The 18,643-nt window shown below is 32.3% G+C and overlaps 5 protein-coding genes across 9 annotated transcripts; 2 read left to right on the top strand and 3 right to left on the bottom strand.

Moving 5' to 3' along the window:
- Positions 1 to 514: 514 nt before the first annotated feature.
- LOC110613442 (histone H2B) lies at positions 515 to 1,183 on the top strand. The gene has a single exon (XM_021754570.2). It carries the CDS (start codon positions 600 to 602, stop codon positions 1,029 to 1,031), a length of 432 nt encoding a protein of 143 aa, XP_021610262.1. The 5' UTR covers positions 515 to 599; the 3' UTR covers positions 1,032 to 1,183.
- Positions 1,184 to 1,215: 32 nt separating this feature from the next.
- On the bottom strand, positions 1,216 to 5,246 carry LOC110613441 (pheophorbide a oxygenase, chloroplastic). The gene is made up of 7 exons (XM_021754569.2): positions 4,594 to 5,246; positions 3,815 to 4,050; positions 3,584 to 3,710; positions 2,734 to 2,870; positions 1,989 to 2,148; positions 1,584 to 1,862; positions 1,216 to 1,493 (listed from the first exon to the last, which is right to left on the bottom strand). Exons 1-7 carry the CDS (start codon positions 5,011 to 5,013, stop codon positions 1,239 to 1,241), a joined length of 1,614 nt encoding a protein of 537 aa, XP_021610261.1. The 5' UTR covers positions 5,014 to 5,246; the 3' UTR covers positions 1,216 to 1,238.
- A 1,091-nt stretch (positions 5,247 to 6,337) lies between these two features.
- LOC110613086 lies at positions 6,338 to 8,300 on the bottom strand. 2 transcript variants are annotated; one of them, XM_021754024.2, is made up of 4 exons: positions 8,055 to 8,300; positions 7,424 to 7,538; positions 7,174 to 7,333; positions 6,338 to 6,744 (listed from the first exon to the last, which is right to left on the bottom strand). In XM_021754024.2, the coding sequence occupies exons 2-3, from the start codon at positions 7,504 to 7,506 to the stop codon at positions 7,204 to 7,206; spliced, it is 213 nt and encodes a 70-aa protein (XP_021609716.1). In that variant the 5' UTR covers positions 7,507 to 7,538; positions 8,055 to 8,300; the 3' UTR covers positions 6,338 to 6,744; positions 7,174 to 7,203. The 2 variants fall into 2 exon arrangements, with proteins under 2 accessions (XP_021609716.1, XP_021609715.1); XM_021754023.2 differs by lacking the exon at positions 6,338 to 6,744 and having other exon boundaries at positions 6,802 to 7,333.
- A 2,342-nt stretch (positions 8,301 to 10,642) lies between these two features.
- LOC110613210 (cyclin-dependent kinases regulatory subunit 1) lies at positions 10,643 to 12,211 on the bottom strand. Of its 4 annotated transcripts, none has more exons than XM_021754234.2 (4): positions 12,089 to 12,211; positions 11,840 to 11,977; positions 11,700 to 11,760; positions 10,643 to 11,084 (listed from the first exon to the last, which is right to left on the bottom strand). In XM_021754234.2, exons 2-4 carry the CDS (start codon positions 11,890 to 11,892, stop codon positions 10,908 to 10,910), a joined length of 291 nt encoding a protein of 96 aa, XP_021609926.1. In that variant the 5' UTR covers positions 11,893 to 11,977; positions 12,089 to 12,211; the 3' UTR covers positions 10,643 to 10,907. The 4 variants fall into 4 exon arrangements, with proteins under 4 accessions (XP_021609926.1, XP_021609929.1, XP_021609925.1 ...); XM_021754237.2 differs by having other exon boundaries at positions 10,643 to 11,060; positions 12,089 to 12,204; XM_021754233.2 differs by lacking the exon at positions 12,089 to 12,211 and having other exon boundaries at positions 11,840 to 12,082.
- A 4,533-nt stretch (positions 12,212 to 16,744) lies between these two features.
- LOC110614031 (uncharacterized protein At1g08160) lies at positions 16,745 to 17,559 on the top strand. The gene has a single exon (XM_021755480.2). The coding sequence runs from the start codon at positions 16,812 to 16,814 to the stop codon at positions 17,394 to 17,396; it is 585 nt and encodes a 194-aa protein (XP_021611172.1). The 5' UTR covers positions 16,745 to 16,811; the 3' UTR covers positions 17,397 to 17,559.
- Positions 17,560 to 18,643: the final 1,084 nt, after the last annotated feature.

Genomic DNA, 18,643 nt, shown 5'->3' with positions numbered 1-18,643 from the left:
TTACATTCTCATATTAAAATTAAAATAAATAATTTTTTAAATTTTAGATATAATAATTTGATTTAATAATTCAATTCGATTGTTTAGTTATTGAATTTTTAGACTATAAGAATTAATTATTTAGTTATTGAAGTTTTTTATTATTCTAAATCTTAAATTTTGTTTATATTTTGCATGACAACTCTTAAAATTTTTATCTTAGCCCGCGAAACTCAAAGTTCCTTGGCTAACTCAAAAAGGAAAGCAATATCCTAAAATCAATCCTCTCCGTCCATTTCACTCTTATGATAAATCTGACGTCCACGTCATCAATCCATACATCATCACTGATCAACCCGCGAAATACCAAAGAAATCCGCACCAGATTCCCGCTTACCACAAAAGATCCTGGACGTCCACTCTAAACACTCCTAAAACTAAAAGGTCCATTGCCTCCACGTCATCAATCCGTGCCTGTCCAATCCAACCAATGGAATATCATTCCCCTCCCCTATATAAGAGAATCCAACCTGCAAATTCCTTCATCAATTCACTTGCAATCGAAATTCCTCTTCCCTCTATAGCAAGTCAGAGCTTCTTCCGATCTCTTTCGAATTCAGATGGCACCCAAGGCGGAGAAAAAGCCAGCGGAGAAGAAGCCGGCGGAGGAGAAGAAGGCTGAGAAGGCACCGGCGGAGAAGAAGCCAAGGGCAGAGAAGAAATTGCCAAGGGAAGGCGGTGCCAGCGACAAGAAGAAGAAGCGTACAAAGAAGAGTGTAGAGACCTACAAGATCTACATCTTCAAGGTTCTGAAACAGGTTCATCCAGATATTGGTATCTCGAGCAAAGCCATGGGGATAATGAACAGCTTTATCAACGACATCTTCGAGAAGCTAGCTCAGGAGTCATCTCGTCTTGCAAGGTATAACAAGAAGCCCACCATTACTTCTAGGGAGATTCAGACTGCTGTGAGACTCGTTTTGCCTGGTGAACTCGCTAAGCACGCCGTTTCAGAAGGTACCAAGGCGGTTACCAAGTTTACTAGCTCTTAGATTGTTAGGGTTTCTGTTTTTGGGATAAAAATTTGGTCTTTCTGGTTGTAAAGGCTGATTCTATGTTAGGGTTTGTCAGGTAGTTTTCTGCTGTAACTAATGTAATTTCTATTATGTTTAGTAATTTCAATCTGAACTCTTTTGGGTACAAATCTTTCTATCAAATGTTTCAAAATTGAGTAAATTGGGTAATGGTCTGTCTCTTACCTATTCAATTTCAGCGTGTACGTAATCAACAAATACAAAATTTCTCTCCAGTTGGTTCAAAATGTAAGCCAAGCCAGCACTTAAAATTGCAAATCCGGCCAACAAAACCCTAAACCAGAGGTCTGAGGGAATCCCAGCTGTTGCAGAGAAAGCAACGGTTGCACCAATTAGAATCTTCTGTAATGTCTGAAATGCTGTATGGGCTCTTCTACATGATGAGCATTTCTGGGTATGCTGTTCAAATCTATCCAGCATCTGTAAGAAGAACAAAAAAGGAATGAGACCAGAATTTACCAATTTGATACCTAAATTCTGAAATTCTTGTGTTGGGTATTGTTGTTTTACCTGTCGCTTTGATAGAACTGTTGATGGCAGAGGTTGTTGATCAGTAGAAACAAACCACTGAGGTTGGCTGTTGCCATGTCGCCTCAGCCAATTTCGAAAAGCTAAGACAAAGCGATCAGCTTGAGTGGGAGTAAATGTGAGTTTTGTGTAATCTTGATTCACATCAGTAGAGCCTTCCTTTGATTTGGAAAGAAAGATCTTCTCTTGACCCTGAAGAACAATCATATCTCCATCATAAACCTTGTTTGAAGTCCAGTGCTCGTGCCATCTGGGAACCAACTAGAGACACCAAAACTCTGATTTTTAGCTTTATTGACATTCATTAGAATAACTTGCAGTCATTTACAAAACTATGCCACGGTAAATGAAGAATCAATGGAGGACAAGTGATTTGAAAGTACACACCTGCCACCAAGCAGGACCAGGCATTGTGAATTGGAAGAAGTTTCGAGCACTACAAACAATTGAACGTGTCTTACCAGGTGCCATTGGTACATTGAAGGAACAAATCCATATTTTCCATTTTTGATCACCAACTATAGGAAGTTTTGTGTCTATCTCTACTCTGAAAAAAAAGAAAAACACACAAACACACCCCACAAGTATGCAATTTTAGAATCAAGAATGGCTCAAAAAGTGAAAACAGATTAGAAGAGTTTAAGCGAACTCAAAAACAAGAAATTCTACTTCATTACTGACCTTGAACTACAATAGATGTCTAGACAACCTAGTCATCTTTACTGATTTGCAACAGACTAATGCAAATCATTTTGTACCACTATCAACCTCCAACTTTGGTTATGTTTGGGAATATTGTTTTAGTAACGTTTGGAAATATTAGGTGTTTTAGTAAATGTTAACTGTTTTAGTAAGGTATAACTGTTTTGGTAGTAGTTAGCTGAGCCTTATAAAGATTATAATAGTGTCTTGATTCATGTCAAAACACTAAACAATGTGGCTCTCACAATATCAACCTCGAGCATTCGAAGTTTCCAACGATGAGACTCATGAAGCATCAAAAGGACTAGCAAAAGCTCCCAACTTTATGAACCATAGAAGCGATATTTGTCAAACCCAATACTAGAAGTGAGTGCAATAAGAGTGATAAAAGTTTGCAATTCTTAATCCTAGGCATGAGGGTAGTACTTACTTATTGATGTAGTAACAAGGTGCAACAAACTTAGCACTGATCCGTGGATTTCCATCATTAGCCCCAGCAAAGCCCCAAGGGCCACTAGCTTCCAACTTAAATGGCAAAGGTTTGGCTCTATCTCTCCTTCCTGTAACCTGGAGATTAAATTCTCACAGTAAGTGACAGAATAAGTCAACAGTTTTCCAGGTTCTAATTCGGTCAATCAATCACAAGGAAACTTTCCACCATAACAGCATTTGTAAGAGTGCAAAACTAGACATGTAGTAAATACTTATGATTTTTAGAATTTAAGTCACCAAATGAAAAGAAATGCATATGCTCAAGTAGCAAAAGACACTTCACTAATAAATATGCATAAATTTCACCTGTAGATTTGCATCAAAATGTGATGAGATCAGTCAAATCATGGATTGCATATGCAAACTTTCTCCTTGAGAAGAGAAAATACCTGCTGCTAGATTAATAGGAAAAAAAAAAATAAAGAAAAACATGATTTGAGCAGGAAACAAAGAGAGATTGTGGAATCCGTCCCACATAGAAGATATCAAAATTTGAGATTATATATAATAGCTAGCATGAAACTATTAAATAGCTTGGGTTAACCATTTTGGAGTCTAAAAGGTAATTCTAATGAATGTTCCAAAAGAAGTGTTTTTTTGAAACCTTAGTAACTTAGGTTATCGGGATTGCATATGCAACAAGGAAGCCTTCATTCAACTTTAGCAATATTGAAGCAAAGCACTGCTTAAGCTATGTTTTAAATTCCTCGAATCACATGCAAGCTATAAACTTCTGAATACTAAAAGAACAATCTTTAGTTACAATTAAATTAGATTCATATTTGTACCTTGTGATGGGCAAAATCAATGTGGGAAGGATCAGAGACATTCTCCATGAGTGTATCATAACCGTAGAACAAATCACGCTGAATCGTAACCGTTGAGAATTCAGGTTTATCAAAGTCATCAGGTAACCTGAAAAATCAAAAGAACATACATGCCTATATAAGCATACCATTCAATAATCCAATCATCACGTAAACTGCAAACAAAATAAGAAATATGAAAGGATCAATCACATTGGAGGCTTGGTTGCCTGAGCTCTCTCCCAACCATTCTCATCAGGCCAAACAAAGAGAAGACCTTGGGAAACCATTGTAGGAAATCTGGTAGCACAAGCTCTGGGAGACTTAACTGCACGAGCTTCAGGACCTTCAGGCGAGGCCTGAGGTATCCTCGTGCAAGATCCGCACCCAGCAAATGACCATCCATGATATGAACATTGCAAATGCCCATTTTCATCAATCCTCCCTTCCTACAAACCAAAAGGAACCTATCAAGATCATGAAATCCAACAGCCTAGTTTCTAACTTTGGATGCCATAGACAGAAAACATTAAAACTCTGTTTTTGAGGAGGTTTTTCAAAGTAGTGGAAGGTTTTGCATGGTTTAAGAACTTTAAACTTGTATTTTGGAGGGAGCGATGGTTTTTAAAGTAAACTTCAAAAAATCTTCAATTTCAACCCAACAAATCAGTCGATTGGGTCTTAAAACCTTCAGATACCTTAAAAAATAAAATCTTATCTTTCATCATAAACAATGAAATTATTAAAGTTTGAAAACCATGAAAAGCACTAACTTATAAAACCATGCATTACAAAACCTTACCTCCTCCTAAACAGAGTGTAAGGTAAAATTCGGTCTCATTTAGCAACCAATTAAACAATCACACCACCAGATACTAGCTTTTTACAGAGAACTTAAATCAAACAATAGGTGTCCTAGCTAGTTCCATCAATCAACCACACACAAAAACCAGTTCAATTATGCAAAGCAGAACATAAATTTACAAACTTACAGATAAAGGAGCGAGTCTGTGGGGACATTTATCATCAAAAGCAACCCATTGTTGACTGGCCTTATCAAACCAAAGAACTAAGTCTCGACCCAGAAGCTGAAATGGGGTTGGCAAGCTAGGATCCAAATCCTCAACCAAAGAAACCGGATACCAATGATCCCTCCAAGAGAATTTGGAATCAGAACTCTCCTCTCCACTCTCATCATCAACTCTAAAGTCTCCTTTATCTTCTCCCTCCTCTTCTTTCTGAATTGATGGTGATGGGGGTGCTGCCACATGAAGAGGAGAAAACTTCTGGGTTCTCTTAGGCAGCCTTTCACTTGCAAACAAAAAGGCAGGGGCTTTGAGGGAGATTTGTTTCATAGATGATGGATATAATAAAGATTTGGGCATGCAAGAAGCGGAGACAAGTAAAGCCATGTTCTAGTAGATTAATGATCTGATTTTCCTCCTTTCCTGGATTATTTTATGATAAAATTTTGTGCTTCCTCTATTGGGGGATTGTTTTAGAGAGATAAGATGTGGGCTTTAGAGAGAGAAACTGAGAGAAGCGTTTGCGTGCAAGATTCTAATGTAGGCGTAGAAGTATCTTGGTTTACCATACCAGTTTCCAGACGCGAAAGCGAGAGCCTGCATCGTGTGAATGGTGAAGTTCTTAACGGTAGGAAGGAAGATCCTATTTTTCTTGTGTATTCGACTACATTACTTTTGATGGATCTAAACCTACCAAATTTTAACACGTCATTAACTAATCCCCTAAGTGTCCTCATGATTGGGACGAAATGTCGGTTATGCCATTTGACTGATGACTTGTCAATTATAATTTTGCAGATGATACTACCACAAAGTGGGTCCACTGCACAAGTGGATAGTCTTAGAACCACAATTTGGATCAATATAATAATAATAATTTTGAGTGCGAAAAATTCCTACAGAAAAAGTAATAAAAAAAATATTGTATTTATTTGTATTTATATAAAATTAAATTACATTTTTATATATAGTTTTATTAAAATAAAATAAATGTGGTGTTGTTTTTATTAAATCTTTTGAGTTTCTTTGTTTTTTTTTTTAATTTTTTATGTCGAAGTTAAAGTTCAAGTTTAGTATCCCCATCAGTTTAATATAGAAACTAAAATGTTTAGGCATGAAAAATCAAGAATTAAAGTTTTTTTCCTTTACTTTTTCTTAAAGAAAAAAAAAGTAAATAGACTTATTAAAAGTTAAATATATAAAATAGAAAATAAGAGAATTGAATATTTGCTTTTCTCACCCAAAAAAAAAGTGTGAATAGGAGGCTAGATTTTTGGGAGGCTGAACCCTAAAATTGTTTGTTCAAATCTTGTTGGTGGATTGGTTTTTTTTTTCTTTAATTTATTGATATTTATTTAATAAAAAAAAAGAGACATGAAAGAGTTGGGCTTTCATCAGTAAAGCAGTCAAAAATAGGTTGGTAAATTCTGATCTGAGCCAAGTGATAAAAGAAAATACTTTGATCATGTAAAATTTCAACCCGAAATACATTACTCCATTTATTTTATAATATTATGTTTATTTTAATATATTAATTTTATTTAATTTTAAAAGATATTGTAATAATCAATGAGAGATTATTTTAAAAATAAAATAAAATTAAAAAATTATAATTATCAATTTGTATATTAATTAGAGCTGATAGACAAATGTTTTCTTAAATATTTTAAATATTAAATATTAATTAAAACTGCTTTCCAAACTAGTTTCTGAAGAAGAAAAAGGTAGCTCTTAACCTCAATGTCAATCGACTCTAAAATTTAATACATTACATAAGTTTGAAACTTGGAATACCATTAACCCACAGGGCATGCTTAGACCCTGTTTATGACAGATCCAAAACAAAAAAACATGAGTCCACCATAGCTATTGTCTCTCTGGTCTAGCCAAGTATTTTTCCATGAGACACGCCTAAAATCCAAAGCTTAATAACTGCACCTTCCTAGTGGTTGCAAGAGAAAAATAGAGAAAAACTTGCTTAAACCGAGTCTATATGAATCCGTAGTGTAAGAAACCCCTACGAGTTACACTACGAGTCCATGTAGATCAAGTGTAGTCAAGAATTGCCTGGTCGCAAACCACCTGAAGACTCTTCAAGAACCAAAGTCATCCTTGCAACTGATTACAAACACGTATATTCAAACATTTGCAACAAAAAATAATTGATATGATGTATTGACGAGAAAACAAAAAATATGTTGCTTGGTATATGGTTCAGAATAACATAGTTGAAGTTCATTGCAGCGCTTTTAATACTTTTAATTTAAGTGATTGCTACAAGAACAATAGAAATCAGCCTTGTTGAACATTCTAATAATGCATAAAACAATGGCATTATGTCTCAATATCCTTCAACCTTGAGTTTTACATGTAGACATTCATATCATACCCAACAAAATTTCACTTGCCAGATTTATTCACTTCAGATGAGTAAATCTCTAGCTATTGCACATCCATTTGAGGTGATCCACAAAGAAATTCGCCATAAAAATTGTACCTTAAGAAAATGCTCACAGGATATTAATGAAAGTCGCATAGCTCGCTTACCATCCAACAACAATCATATTGCAATAAAAATTATTTCTTTGGGTAAGTCTGAGAGTCAGGTCCAACGTCTCGTGAACCAGTGTTTATGTAAGGTCCTCGGAAAGTTGCTTGTGGAGGGAGTGGTTTTGATGAATCTATTACCGGCCTACTCCTAGATGACCTGCATAAGACAGTGCATATAATTGTAACATCTACAAGCATGAAGAAAATTAATTTCTGAGCATTATAAATGAAAGTGCAATTCTCTTACGCCATGTAAAATGGAAATGACAACCCAGCAGCAGCGAAAGCTAGTAAACCAGTTGCAACAATTGCATTGCGTTTACGAGTCATTGAGATCAGTTCAGATCAATTTAAGGGGTGATCTATACAACCACGAACAACAAAATAAGGTCAATGCCATCTTACTTGAAAAAGCCATCTGGAAATGAATTCATTACATAGGTACTGGTTAATGGCTCTGGACTCTAAACCCCAGCACCGCACACGTTATGACTTGCAAGCTTAAAGTGATGTCATTTACAGTCAACTGACACAACCATGAACCATCCAAAAAGTCCGAAGACACTTGCTAAAAGAAAATTACTATTCCAATATAATTGGTGGTTCATGATAAAGCATTTAGTAGTGCAATTTGCATAACATTGAGATCTCATTCGTATGAGAAAAAAGTTGTAAATTTTCAATCAATGAACAAATAGATAATCAAAATCATGAATAATAGCTATATAGGAGATGAATCTCGGCTGTTTAAGAGAGGAATAGCTTACAATTACATGTATGAAAGTTATATATGACCTGAACTTTTCAATTAGAGGAAAAACACAACTGCACAAAACCCTAACACGAACAAAATATCCCAATCCAATGAATTCCAATACCTGAAAATTAAACTCGATTCCGATTCACCGAGTTAGGGAAAGGAGCTGAGTCGTTTATAGGAGGAGAAGAATCGTTAATACCGCAGTATAAACAAATGACTGGCGAGGAAGAACAGTGAGCTCCTGCATTACTACGGCGACTGGCGGACGGGCGAATGAAGAAGAGAGGAGAAGGTGATATCTGCTTGGGCTTTAGGTGCAGCGCTCTGAAGAAGAGTAAAGACTCGGGCCCAATACGAAGGGAGAGATTTTGGACGACGCTGTTGTTAAAGAAATATAATTTCTTATTTTTTTAATTTTTTTTACATATATTAGAAAATATAATTTTTTAATTATATTTATTTTAAATATATTAAATTTTATTAGATATTAAAAAATATTTATTTTTTTTTAAAAAATAAAATTAAATAGCATTATAATAGTTAATTTATATATTTTTATAATTTAAAAAAAATGATAATAACTTAAAATAAAAAATAAAAAAATTATAAAAGAGATGGAATAATTTATTTTAAATTATTTTTTATAAGATTTAAATAAATTATATATATATCACATACCTTTAGGAGAAAATTTTTAATTCAAAAATACAATACATAAATGCAAACCAAAATCCATACTAGCAGCATAGCCAACCAAAAGATTTGAACCGTCTTTTCAATATCACCTACGTAATTACCGGTTCCGACTAAAACAAGAAATGGATTCAAACTATAAAACTTAAAAAACTAAAGAAATAACCTAAAATCCATACAAGGAGTCTGGCCAACCAAAACACTTAGACAATCTCTCCAGTATCACCGATGCAACCATTAGTTTCCCATAAAATCCTTCAAAAACTGTCATATCCAAACAAAGGCCACCAAAACAGAAACTTCTCTGTCACCAGCAATCGTAGCAAAAAGACTGAGGAGAAGAGATGTTTCAACAAGGCATGGGATTAAACTTTTGGACTTTGAACATGTACGGCTTAAGGAGAGCATTCATAATACATTCGCTAGCCTCATAATCACTAACAATATGAGGAAAGTAATAAGAGGCGTAAATAAATCAAAATTATTTGTGATCCGCTCGAAATTCCGTTTAATAAACGTTAATCAATCTCTCATTTTAAACTTAAAATTAATTTTTAAATTTATTTAATAAATAAATTAAATTTAAAACTATATTATTTGACTGTTAAAATGACTCGTTTTTAAATTTACAAATGGACTTGAGAATACACTCGTAATAATCACGTTAAGCAGGTCAAGATCAATATCATAAGATAAATATGTTTAAATTTTATATATATTTTTATGAATTAAATTTAAATTTTTTAAAATTTAATTTTATGTAGTTTAATTATACTTTAAAATCGACATATATTTATATCATTAAAATTTAAAAATTTATATTTTATAAATTTATAAACTGATATCTATATATATTTATTTAACTAAAATTATTTAATTTTAAATTTATTAAATTTATACTAAAATTTATTATATATATCAAATAATTAAATATTTGAGAGCAAATTTAATAAAAACTCAATTTATTTAAACTCAATTAATAAATCGAGCCAATATAAAATTTATTAAAACTCTACTCGAATTTAAAATAATAAAATTTGAGTTAAAAAAATTTTAATAAATCAAGTTTGATTTTTTAAATTCCGCTCGACGAGATTTATTTACATCTAAGAAGAAACACAGCAATTCCCCGGAGGTTTCAGTTCCACCACTTGCGCACTAACACAACAAGCAAGACTTCCACTTAGCAAAGGAAATTGAACCGACGTCAAGAAACTCCCCCCATAGAGCAAAACTGCAACCCCTCGATGTGAAAGCACCAATAACTGTTGACAAGAGCAACGAGACCAAAGACCCAAGACTACCAACCGATGAGGAGAGAGGATCTATCACCGATAGCATCGAACCCAACAAGACCACAACAGAAAAGAAAAATAGCTACCCTTGTGCAACAGACAGGGAAAGTCAACCAAACAAAACTTTAGAAAACATATGCAACTGACAAGACCAAGATGAACAAAACTTCCAAGATTGAAAGCTAGAACCTTTAATCTAACATTTGCTACTAATTTGACTGTTTCTGAAATAACAGTTATTTATTTTCTAGTAAAATAATAATCTACTAATAAAGTATTTATCATAATACTGTCAAATCCAAAATTTTAACTCGAGTTTTAAGCAATGAAATCAAGTGGAGCTTTAGATGGCATTGGCATGAGAATATGATAAACAACTTTGTATAGGAACAATTACTATCAAATTTCTAAATGTTTAGAGAATTCATTAGTTTATGTTCACTTTAAATTCACTCAATTAAAATATTAATGTATTTTATAAAATCAAAAGAGTTTATTATTGAAAGGGTTCTCAACTTTGTGTAAAATCAAAAGAGTTTAATATTGAGGGGGGAGTAGTATCTTGAGGATCAATAGTTTCAACGGCTATATTGAATCAGTTCCCAAAGTTCAATATTTCATAATTTATTCCACAGTATGGAAAAACCATAAACTAGTGAGAAAGACAGAAGTGACTAACCAGAATCACATGCTACAAGATAATAACAAACACCATCTATGAAAATCTACCATTAGTTTAGGATCAATGACATCCAACACACAAGTATCATTCATCTAATCAACAAGCCAACAAGTCAGTAAAACCAAGACATCTTCAAGGTTAGGTTAAAAAAGGAAGAAGCAAGAGAGCAGAATAAAATTCTCCCAAGGAGAGAATTACAACAGAACACTAGAAAATTCCAAATTAGCCATATTTCATAACGTTTACAGAGCATAAACCAAAGTATTTTGTATTATATTTTCCACCAAGGAGGCAAAGCTGATCACTTAGCAAGCAAATTTTGCTGAGCTTGATTCTCCTGCTGCTGCTGATAGTTCAAGGGCCTCCTGAAGAGCATGATATGTGGTTCAGGGCGATGAATTGCATAGTGGACCCAACCACGGCTCTGCTGAACACCTATAGCACGCCATTCATTCTGCATGAACAAATACCACAACCACTAAAAACAAAATTTCTAAGTATTTCAACACTTAAATGCTTATGAACACCATACACACAGTGCAAAGAAACACCTTGAAATTATCAAGGAACACTGCCTATAAAACACCTTGAATTCACTCAATGTGAACATGTGATTCAAAACCAAATGTAGAGTAACAGAATGACAGGGAGGATGATAAAATGAAAACCCATACTCCTAAAATTCCACATTCAATAACTTTTCCATGTTCTCCTGAATCACATTATTTATTGTTCTCCATTCATATCTTAGTTCCAGTTCATACGCAATATGAATTGATTTTTCCCCCAAATATTAATTTTTAACCCTACATTCATTCTTCTGAAAGATGGAATTAAGTACCAAAAACCAAAACCCAGATTTTTTCCCCTTCTCTCTTCACTTTGATCTAATTAGATTGCAATTAAGAACAATCAACACCCCACCTCCACCCCAACCTCCCCAAAAAAATGAAGAAAGAAAACTCAAATAACACAAAAACTCATGTAAAAGATCAGCATTCCCTAATCAACCGCAAAATTCAAATAAATAATGAAAACCATAACCTATTAAGGAAGAGTCAAAAGCACCATAGAAAACCCTAATTAAACTTACTTCAGTGAGAAGACGATTCTTTGGGAGTAGCTTTGCCACTTCAGGAGGGAGCACCACATGCCTATACAGAAACAATTGACAACAGAATTATCACCCAAAACAATGAATACTCGTAAGTATCATTGAAATGATCAATATACCTGTACTCGTAAGTATCATCGAAATACTTCTCGGAATACTGGATCTGACCCATTTTCTATCCTACTAGGACTTTTAGTTTCTATCAAATTCCACTTTCAAATCAGTTGTTTGAGTTTCTTCTGATTTTTATGATTGATCTGTGAAAATGAACGAATATCAGAGAAGAAACAGAGATGGAGATCAAAAGATTCGAAGAAATCACTACTGGATTGATCAGTATAGGAAAAATGGCAAAGGGAATTTCATACCTTATAGAGAGAGATGGAGAGCTAGTGAGAAATGGTGGAGAATATATCGGTTTTGATAAAGAGGGGACAAAAACGTAAATATAAGAGAGTCAGTGGGGCAAATGGTGAATATCGTTAACAAAAAATGTGATTAATTTAATTGGAAAAATGCAAAGGAAAATAATTTTTTTTGAATTTCAAATTTGAATTTCCTCCCGCTTTCATGCTAATGCCTTTCTATGTCTAACGTCTCAATTTTTTCCCTTTTTAGGCAATTTCCTCTTTCGAAAAAAGAGCAAAAATCCTGAATTGTAGAAACGGCCACCGGTTCGAATTAGATCTGATTCACGGGAAATTAAAATGCGTTATAGAATTTTTTTCTTTTTAATTTTTATTTTGAGTTCTACAGTTTGTATAATCTAACAATTTAATTTTTATTATTTTTAAAAATAAAAAATCACAAAATTCTGTGTGGTTGGTTTCGGGTTTTGGTGTAGTTTAATAGTTACTTTAAAAAATAAAAGTAAACTAGAAAAATGTATTTAAATAAAAATATTAAACTAATCTGTTAAATTAAAAAAAATTCTGATATCAATTATATTTTGATTTTAAACTAAATTTATCTAATTTTAAATCTAATATTTAATGCTGAGTTTGGATTTGTAAAATAATAAAAATATCATATTATTTTGGTGGATAAAATTTTTAATATTTAAATCAATAAATAATTTTAAAAAATGTATTTTAGTGAAACGATAGGTAATAAGATCTTATCTATTTAAAGGTTGTCTATATATATTATATTGAATTTTGATAAAATAAAAATTTTTATTTGATATTTATTTAAGATTTTGTTTGAAGTGGAGGTTCAAAATAGTCTATTTAGGCAATTCAGCCTTTAAACAATTAAAGGCTTTGTGAATAAATGAAAAATCCATTTAATAGTCGAAATAAAAAGAGAAGTAAATTTTAATATAATTGTTAAAATATAAAAATTAATTAGTTAATTAAAGTAACTATAAAAATTTTGGGTATTTCTCCTTTTAATAAGACTTATTTTTCTCCTTAGAATTTTTGAAAAATTTATTTAATAGACGAAATGAAATGAGAAGAGAAGCAAATTTTAATATAATTGTTAAAATATAAAAATTAAGTAACTCTAAAGATTTTAGATTAATTTTCTTTAAAAAAATATAACAAAATTTATTTTTCTTTCGAGAATTCTTAAAAAATCTATTTAATAGATGAAATAAAAAGATAAGCAAATTTTAATATAATTGTTAAAATATAAAAATTAAGTAACTCTAAAGATTTTAGAGTAGTTTTCTTTGAAAAAAATAACAAAATTTAGTTTTCTTTCTAGAGTTCTCAAAAAATCTATTTAATAGGCGAAATAAAAAGAGAATTAAATTTTAATATAATTGTTCAAATATAAAACTTAACTAGTTAATTAGAGTAACTTTAAAGATTTTAGAGTAGTCTTTTATTTAAAAAAAAAAAAATAACCTTTCTCTCGGGAGTTTTTGAAAAATTTATTTAATAGACGAAATGAAAAGAGAAGTAAATTTTAATGTAATTATTAAAATATAAAAATTAACTAGTTAATTAGAGTAACTCTAAAGATTTTAGAGTAGTTCCACTTTAAACAAAAAGAATTAACAAAGCTTATTTTTCTCCCAGAGTTTTTCCTCTTAATTTTTTTTTTCTAGCATTTTTACCCTCATTCAACAACTTCCCTTAAAATTAACTTGTAAGTAGATTCTTTATTCCCACTCACAATAAATATGGTCTTTTTTTATTATTTTTATTATAGATCTTAAACAAGAACAGTTTAGAGTTTCTATTTAATTGAGTTCTAAATTTTTTTTTTTCAAATAACTTGAAAATAGCAATTCGCTTTACCACTTTAAAAATCTCCATGTTCATTTATATTATTATATTTTGAAAGATTTCTAATTAATTGTGTTGTAATATGGAAAATCGCTCGTAGAAGTTTTCTTAAGATCTATAAAAAGTTATTTTTTCTAATAAAGCAAGAAATCTCAAATATTTTTTCATTGACTAACTAGATATAGCCAATTCCTAACATGAAGTAGTAAATTCTACATTCATCTTTTTGAATGTTCGTCTTTATATTACTTAATTGGGTTAGTATTTCTTTCATGGATTATAATAAAATATATAAGCATGAGTTTAAATTATTTATCATTTATGTATTGATCAAATATATTTATATTCAAATGGATATAAAATTTCACCAATTGATTCTTTCTTTTTAAGGAGGCATATTCTTCTAGATACTTTTTTTTTAAAAAAAAAAGAAAAAGGAAAAAGAAACAAAGAGAAAACTATTGGCTCTAAACACCAAAAGCAAGAAAATACACCGGATCATATTATCAACTCGCCATCATGATACGATGGATCAAATACCTTCATATCTTGAACCTCCAGATCATTTCAAGAAAGCAAAAAAGAAGAGAGATCATCATTCACCAAACATGATGATAATGCCAAAGGATTAAGCTTGCCCTGCTATGGGAGAGAATTTCAACTCTCCCAAATTTTATCTTTTGTTCTAACAAAATCTATATATATAGCCCTGCATATTCAGCCACCTGCCACCTACCCACTAAAGCATTAGAGCCATCGTCCGCCATGTAGGCTTGCATGGTGGTGGCGGCGGCACTAATGCTAAGAGAAATTACTGGCCATCGGCTTCATCATAGAGGTAGATGAAGGTGGTGAACAATGGGGAGATAGTTTCGTATATAAATACTTGTAAAGAAGAAGCAAAGTGATTTTTAGATGTGGGTTCCTTCTCCTATGGGCTAGCAATGGCAGCATCTTTAAAGGGATATACCCACCTCCATTGCTCTTTTCGCTGTGCTCTTCTTTTGCCATTCTCACTAATATTTTATGTTGCTTTAATCTTAGTCCTCAAGCAGTGGAGACAACACGTCGGAGATTCTCATGAATATGCTAAGGTCTTTGTAGTGCGTTATGACACTGAGATGTGCCTAAGCCTCTGCCTCAGCTTTGCTACTTATTATAATGTTCCTGCGATTGCTTTTCCGTTTGTCTCCATTAATTTTGTCACAAAAGCATTTTTTTTTTCACTAATCCTATAAAATAAATTTTGAAAAAAAAAAAACTTGAAGATGTTTGGATTTTGATTTAGTCAAATTTAGTGAAAAATATTTTTTTTATTTTTTTAATATTAAAAAATGTGATTTTCTATATTTTAAGTATTTTATTAATATTTTTATATATAAATTTATTAATATATTTTATTTTTTAAATTAAAATTAAATAATAAATAATAAATAATTTTATTAAAACATATTTTGTATGATGAACGGAGATCTAATAGAGGTTAGGATTAGGGTATGTGTGAGTGAGTTTAGTCTGAATAATTCATGTCTTCTTCTTCTATTTATTTTTTTATTTATCCTCCAGTGACGTATAACTCTTATCCTTATTATAGTGTCATATGTTGATATCATATAGAATTATACGTACGGACGTACTTCATTTTTTTTTATCCTCGGACGGTTATTTAATTTTTTTTTATCCGTATTGACACGTTTTTAAATGCAGATGAATCCATTCTCCACTGAACCATCAAATTAGGTGAGCTGGATTCCTTTTTGTTGGGTCCGAGCTTTAATACCAACTATAATAATTAATACTGACAAAATAGAAGTAAGTGGATCAATCAAATGTCCGAACTCTAAAAAAAAGTTATTATTGATAGTCCACGACCATATATATTGATAAATAAAACTATTATTTATTTGCCGAATGGACAAATCGATTGAAAAAATTATAATTATACTTAATAAGAAAACGTTTGAGAAAGCCCACATGGTCTGTATGGCCTGGCCTACTTAAACGTAGTTTGGAACGCGTGATAATGAATAGACTAGTAAACTTTGATGGTTTATGGCTTACTCTCCTAGGAGGATTTAAGTGCACTAGAAACCCAGCCATCGTTGTTGTAATTTAAATTATTTAATTTTTAAATTTAATCGGGAGTTAAGGCGGAGCTATATCTATATATTGATAGAAACCTTCCCAATGCTCAACTTAGACATGATAGCTTAAGTGAAAAAATCAAGAGATGGGACCAAAACATACAAATATCACGAGAGTTTAACTACAATCCAAACACTGAAGTCCAAGAAAAATGCAGGATAAACAAGAATCTGCTAATACAAACAAAAATAAAAACCTCGAACCAGAGAAATGTACAAGCCAAAACAAAACAGATCCTCAAAATGGGCTAATTGATGAAAATGATTGCTAGGTAGCTGCAGGAATTTGGAATTACTTTGAGTGAAAGCAAGAATCTCTGAGAAAAATAAAATACTACAAAAGTTCCATATTTAAAAATATATAAAAAGAGAGAGAGAGCATATTCTTGCAGAGATCACAAAATAAAGCTTCAAAGTGTCCTAATTAACTCCCTAATTGATCATTTAAGTATGTATAATGCAGCAATGAATCTAGAAACATTCAATCTCAAGAAAAGAACAATTGATGGAACCTGAATCCCTCAGATTTCTTGAGTTTCTTACAAGAAATGTTAAAGAGAAAAAGTGTTCTACAATGATAATGAAAAAAACAGATGCATCCTTCTCCAATTGATTAGTTCAATAAATCCACCATACCCTTTTATCATCTATAAAACTATAACCAGAATTTGATCGCAACTATCACCAGAACCCCATCAAATCCTTCACCAATGGCTCATGGTTCCGCCACCCAAACCCACTCGAAGCTGCTTCGAGTCATGGCTATGATCATACTAACCCTGATATTCCTTCTGGGTCTAGCTGTGCTAATCACTTGGATAGTAATCAAGCCAAAACAACTTGTTTACACCATTGAAAATGGTTCTGTTAGTAACTTCAGCCTAAAGTACAACCACCTTAGTGCTTCATTTGATTTTGTGATTAGGGCACGTAACCCTAATCGCAGGATCTCTATATACTATGATTCTATCGATGTTTCTTTATCTTATGATGATCAAACCATTGCATTCAACACATTGGATCCATTTCATCAACCCCGAAGGAATGAGACTCAACTAGAGGCAAAGCTTGAAGCTAGAGATGCTGCATTGTCTAGTGGGTTGGCTAAGGACTTGAAGATTGAAAAATCAGCAGGAAAGGTGCAGTTAGATGTGAGAATCAAGGCAAGAATAAGGTATAAGGTTGGGATATGGAAATCTAAGCATCGAACTCTTAGGATTTTATGTCCATCAGTGATGTTGCATTTCTCTTCTTCAGAGGTTGCCCAGAGGACTTTCTGTGTCATTGAAAATTAGCTCAGTGTTCATCAATGTCATGATTTGTTGTGTAGAAATTAATTCTTTCTTTTATCTTTTCCTTTTTTTTTTTAATTTCGTTTCTATTAATTGTTATTCTATGGATTTGGTATGATTTCTTTTTGTATGTGAATTTTTTATATATATTCCAAATGTATTTTAATTAAAATCTATCCTTGACAATTTCTAACTACTGATTGAATAGTCACAAAGATAGATTGATTTATTTATAGACATGTATAAATATAAAAATTGAATTTGCATAAACGTGAAAATGGAATATGAATAATGATGAATTAATTTTTGTCTATTAATATTATTATTTGTAAACTTATAATATTTTAATGGAATTTAAATAAATAAAGGTGAGGTCCAAATGGGTAACTGCTATTAGTAAGGTATCACATTAGAGTAAAGCTCATTAGGAATACTTTTTTATAGAGAGAGAAGCTAAATAAAGTTTGAGAGATATAAGATTCGAATTTCATCGTTAATTACAGGGAAAAAAAGCTTATTAAATCTCAATGCCATATCATATATGACCCCTTAGACGTGGAAGATTAAGCAAAAATTTTTTTTCTTTCACGTGGAAGATTAACATGATATATAAAAAGCTGATAGATTTGAAATTCAAAAGAGGGTAGAGTTCTGATATGTGTGAGTGAGTTTAGTCTGAAGAGTTTACGTCTTTTTTTTATTTCTTTTTTCATTTGTCTTTTAATGACGTATAACTACCACTCTACTATAGTGCCATTTGTTGCTATACATATGTATGGACATACTCTCTTCTCTTCATTGTCATGCAGTTATTTAATTCTTTTCGACGCTTGTGTGGTTGTCAAGCGGCTATTTAAATTCTTTTCGGCACTCGTGCGGACTGAGTTATGGGTGTAGACGGATACGTCCCCCTTAATCCATTATATCAGGTGAGTTGAATCCCTTTTTGTTGGGTTCGACACTCGGTCTGCCCGGCCTACTCAAATATGGTCTGAATCGTGTGCTAGTGGACAGACTCACGTGGTGGACTATGATAGACTTGAGCCTGATTCTACTATGAAAACTCATCTGCGGCTCGGGCGACATAAACCCAGCGGGCACCAGAAGCCAAACCATGTTATGGGGCCCAAAATTGAATGGGTCCAAGTACGCATTATGTTCCGTCATACTCACAAATATGGGATTTTGAAATCCCACATAGAAAGCACAGTGAAATTGGAAGTTATATAAAATAGTTGGTTAAAAAATTA

This window comes from Manihot esculenta, chromosome 4 (genome assembly GCF_001659605.2).
Source record: "Manihot esculenta cultivar AM560-2 chromosome 4, M.esculenta_v8, whole genome shotgun sequence".
Classification (NCBI taxonomy): domain Eukaryota; kingdom Viridiplantae; phylum Streptophyta; class Magnoliopsida; order Malpighiales; family Euphorbiaceae; genus Manihot; species Manihot esculenta.
The sequence above is the reverse complement of the archived record's forward strand: the minus strand, read 5'-3'. Positions and strand labels throughout refer to the sequence as shown.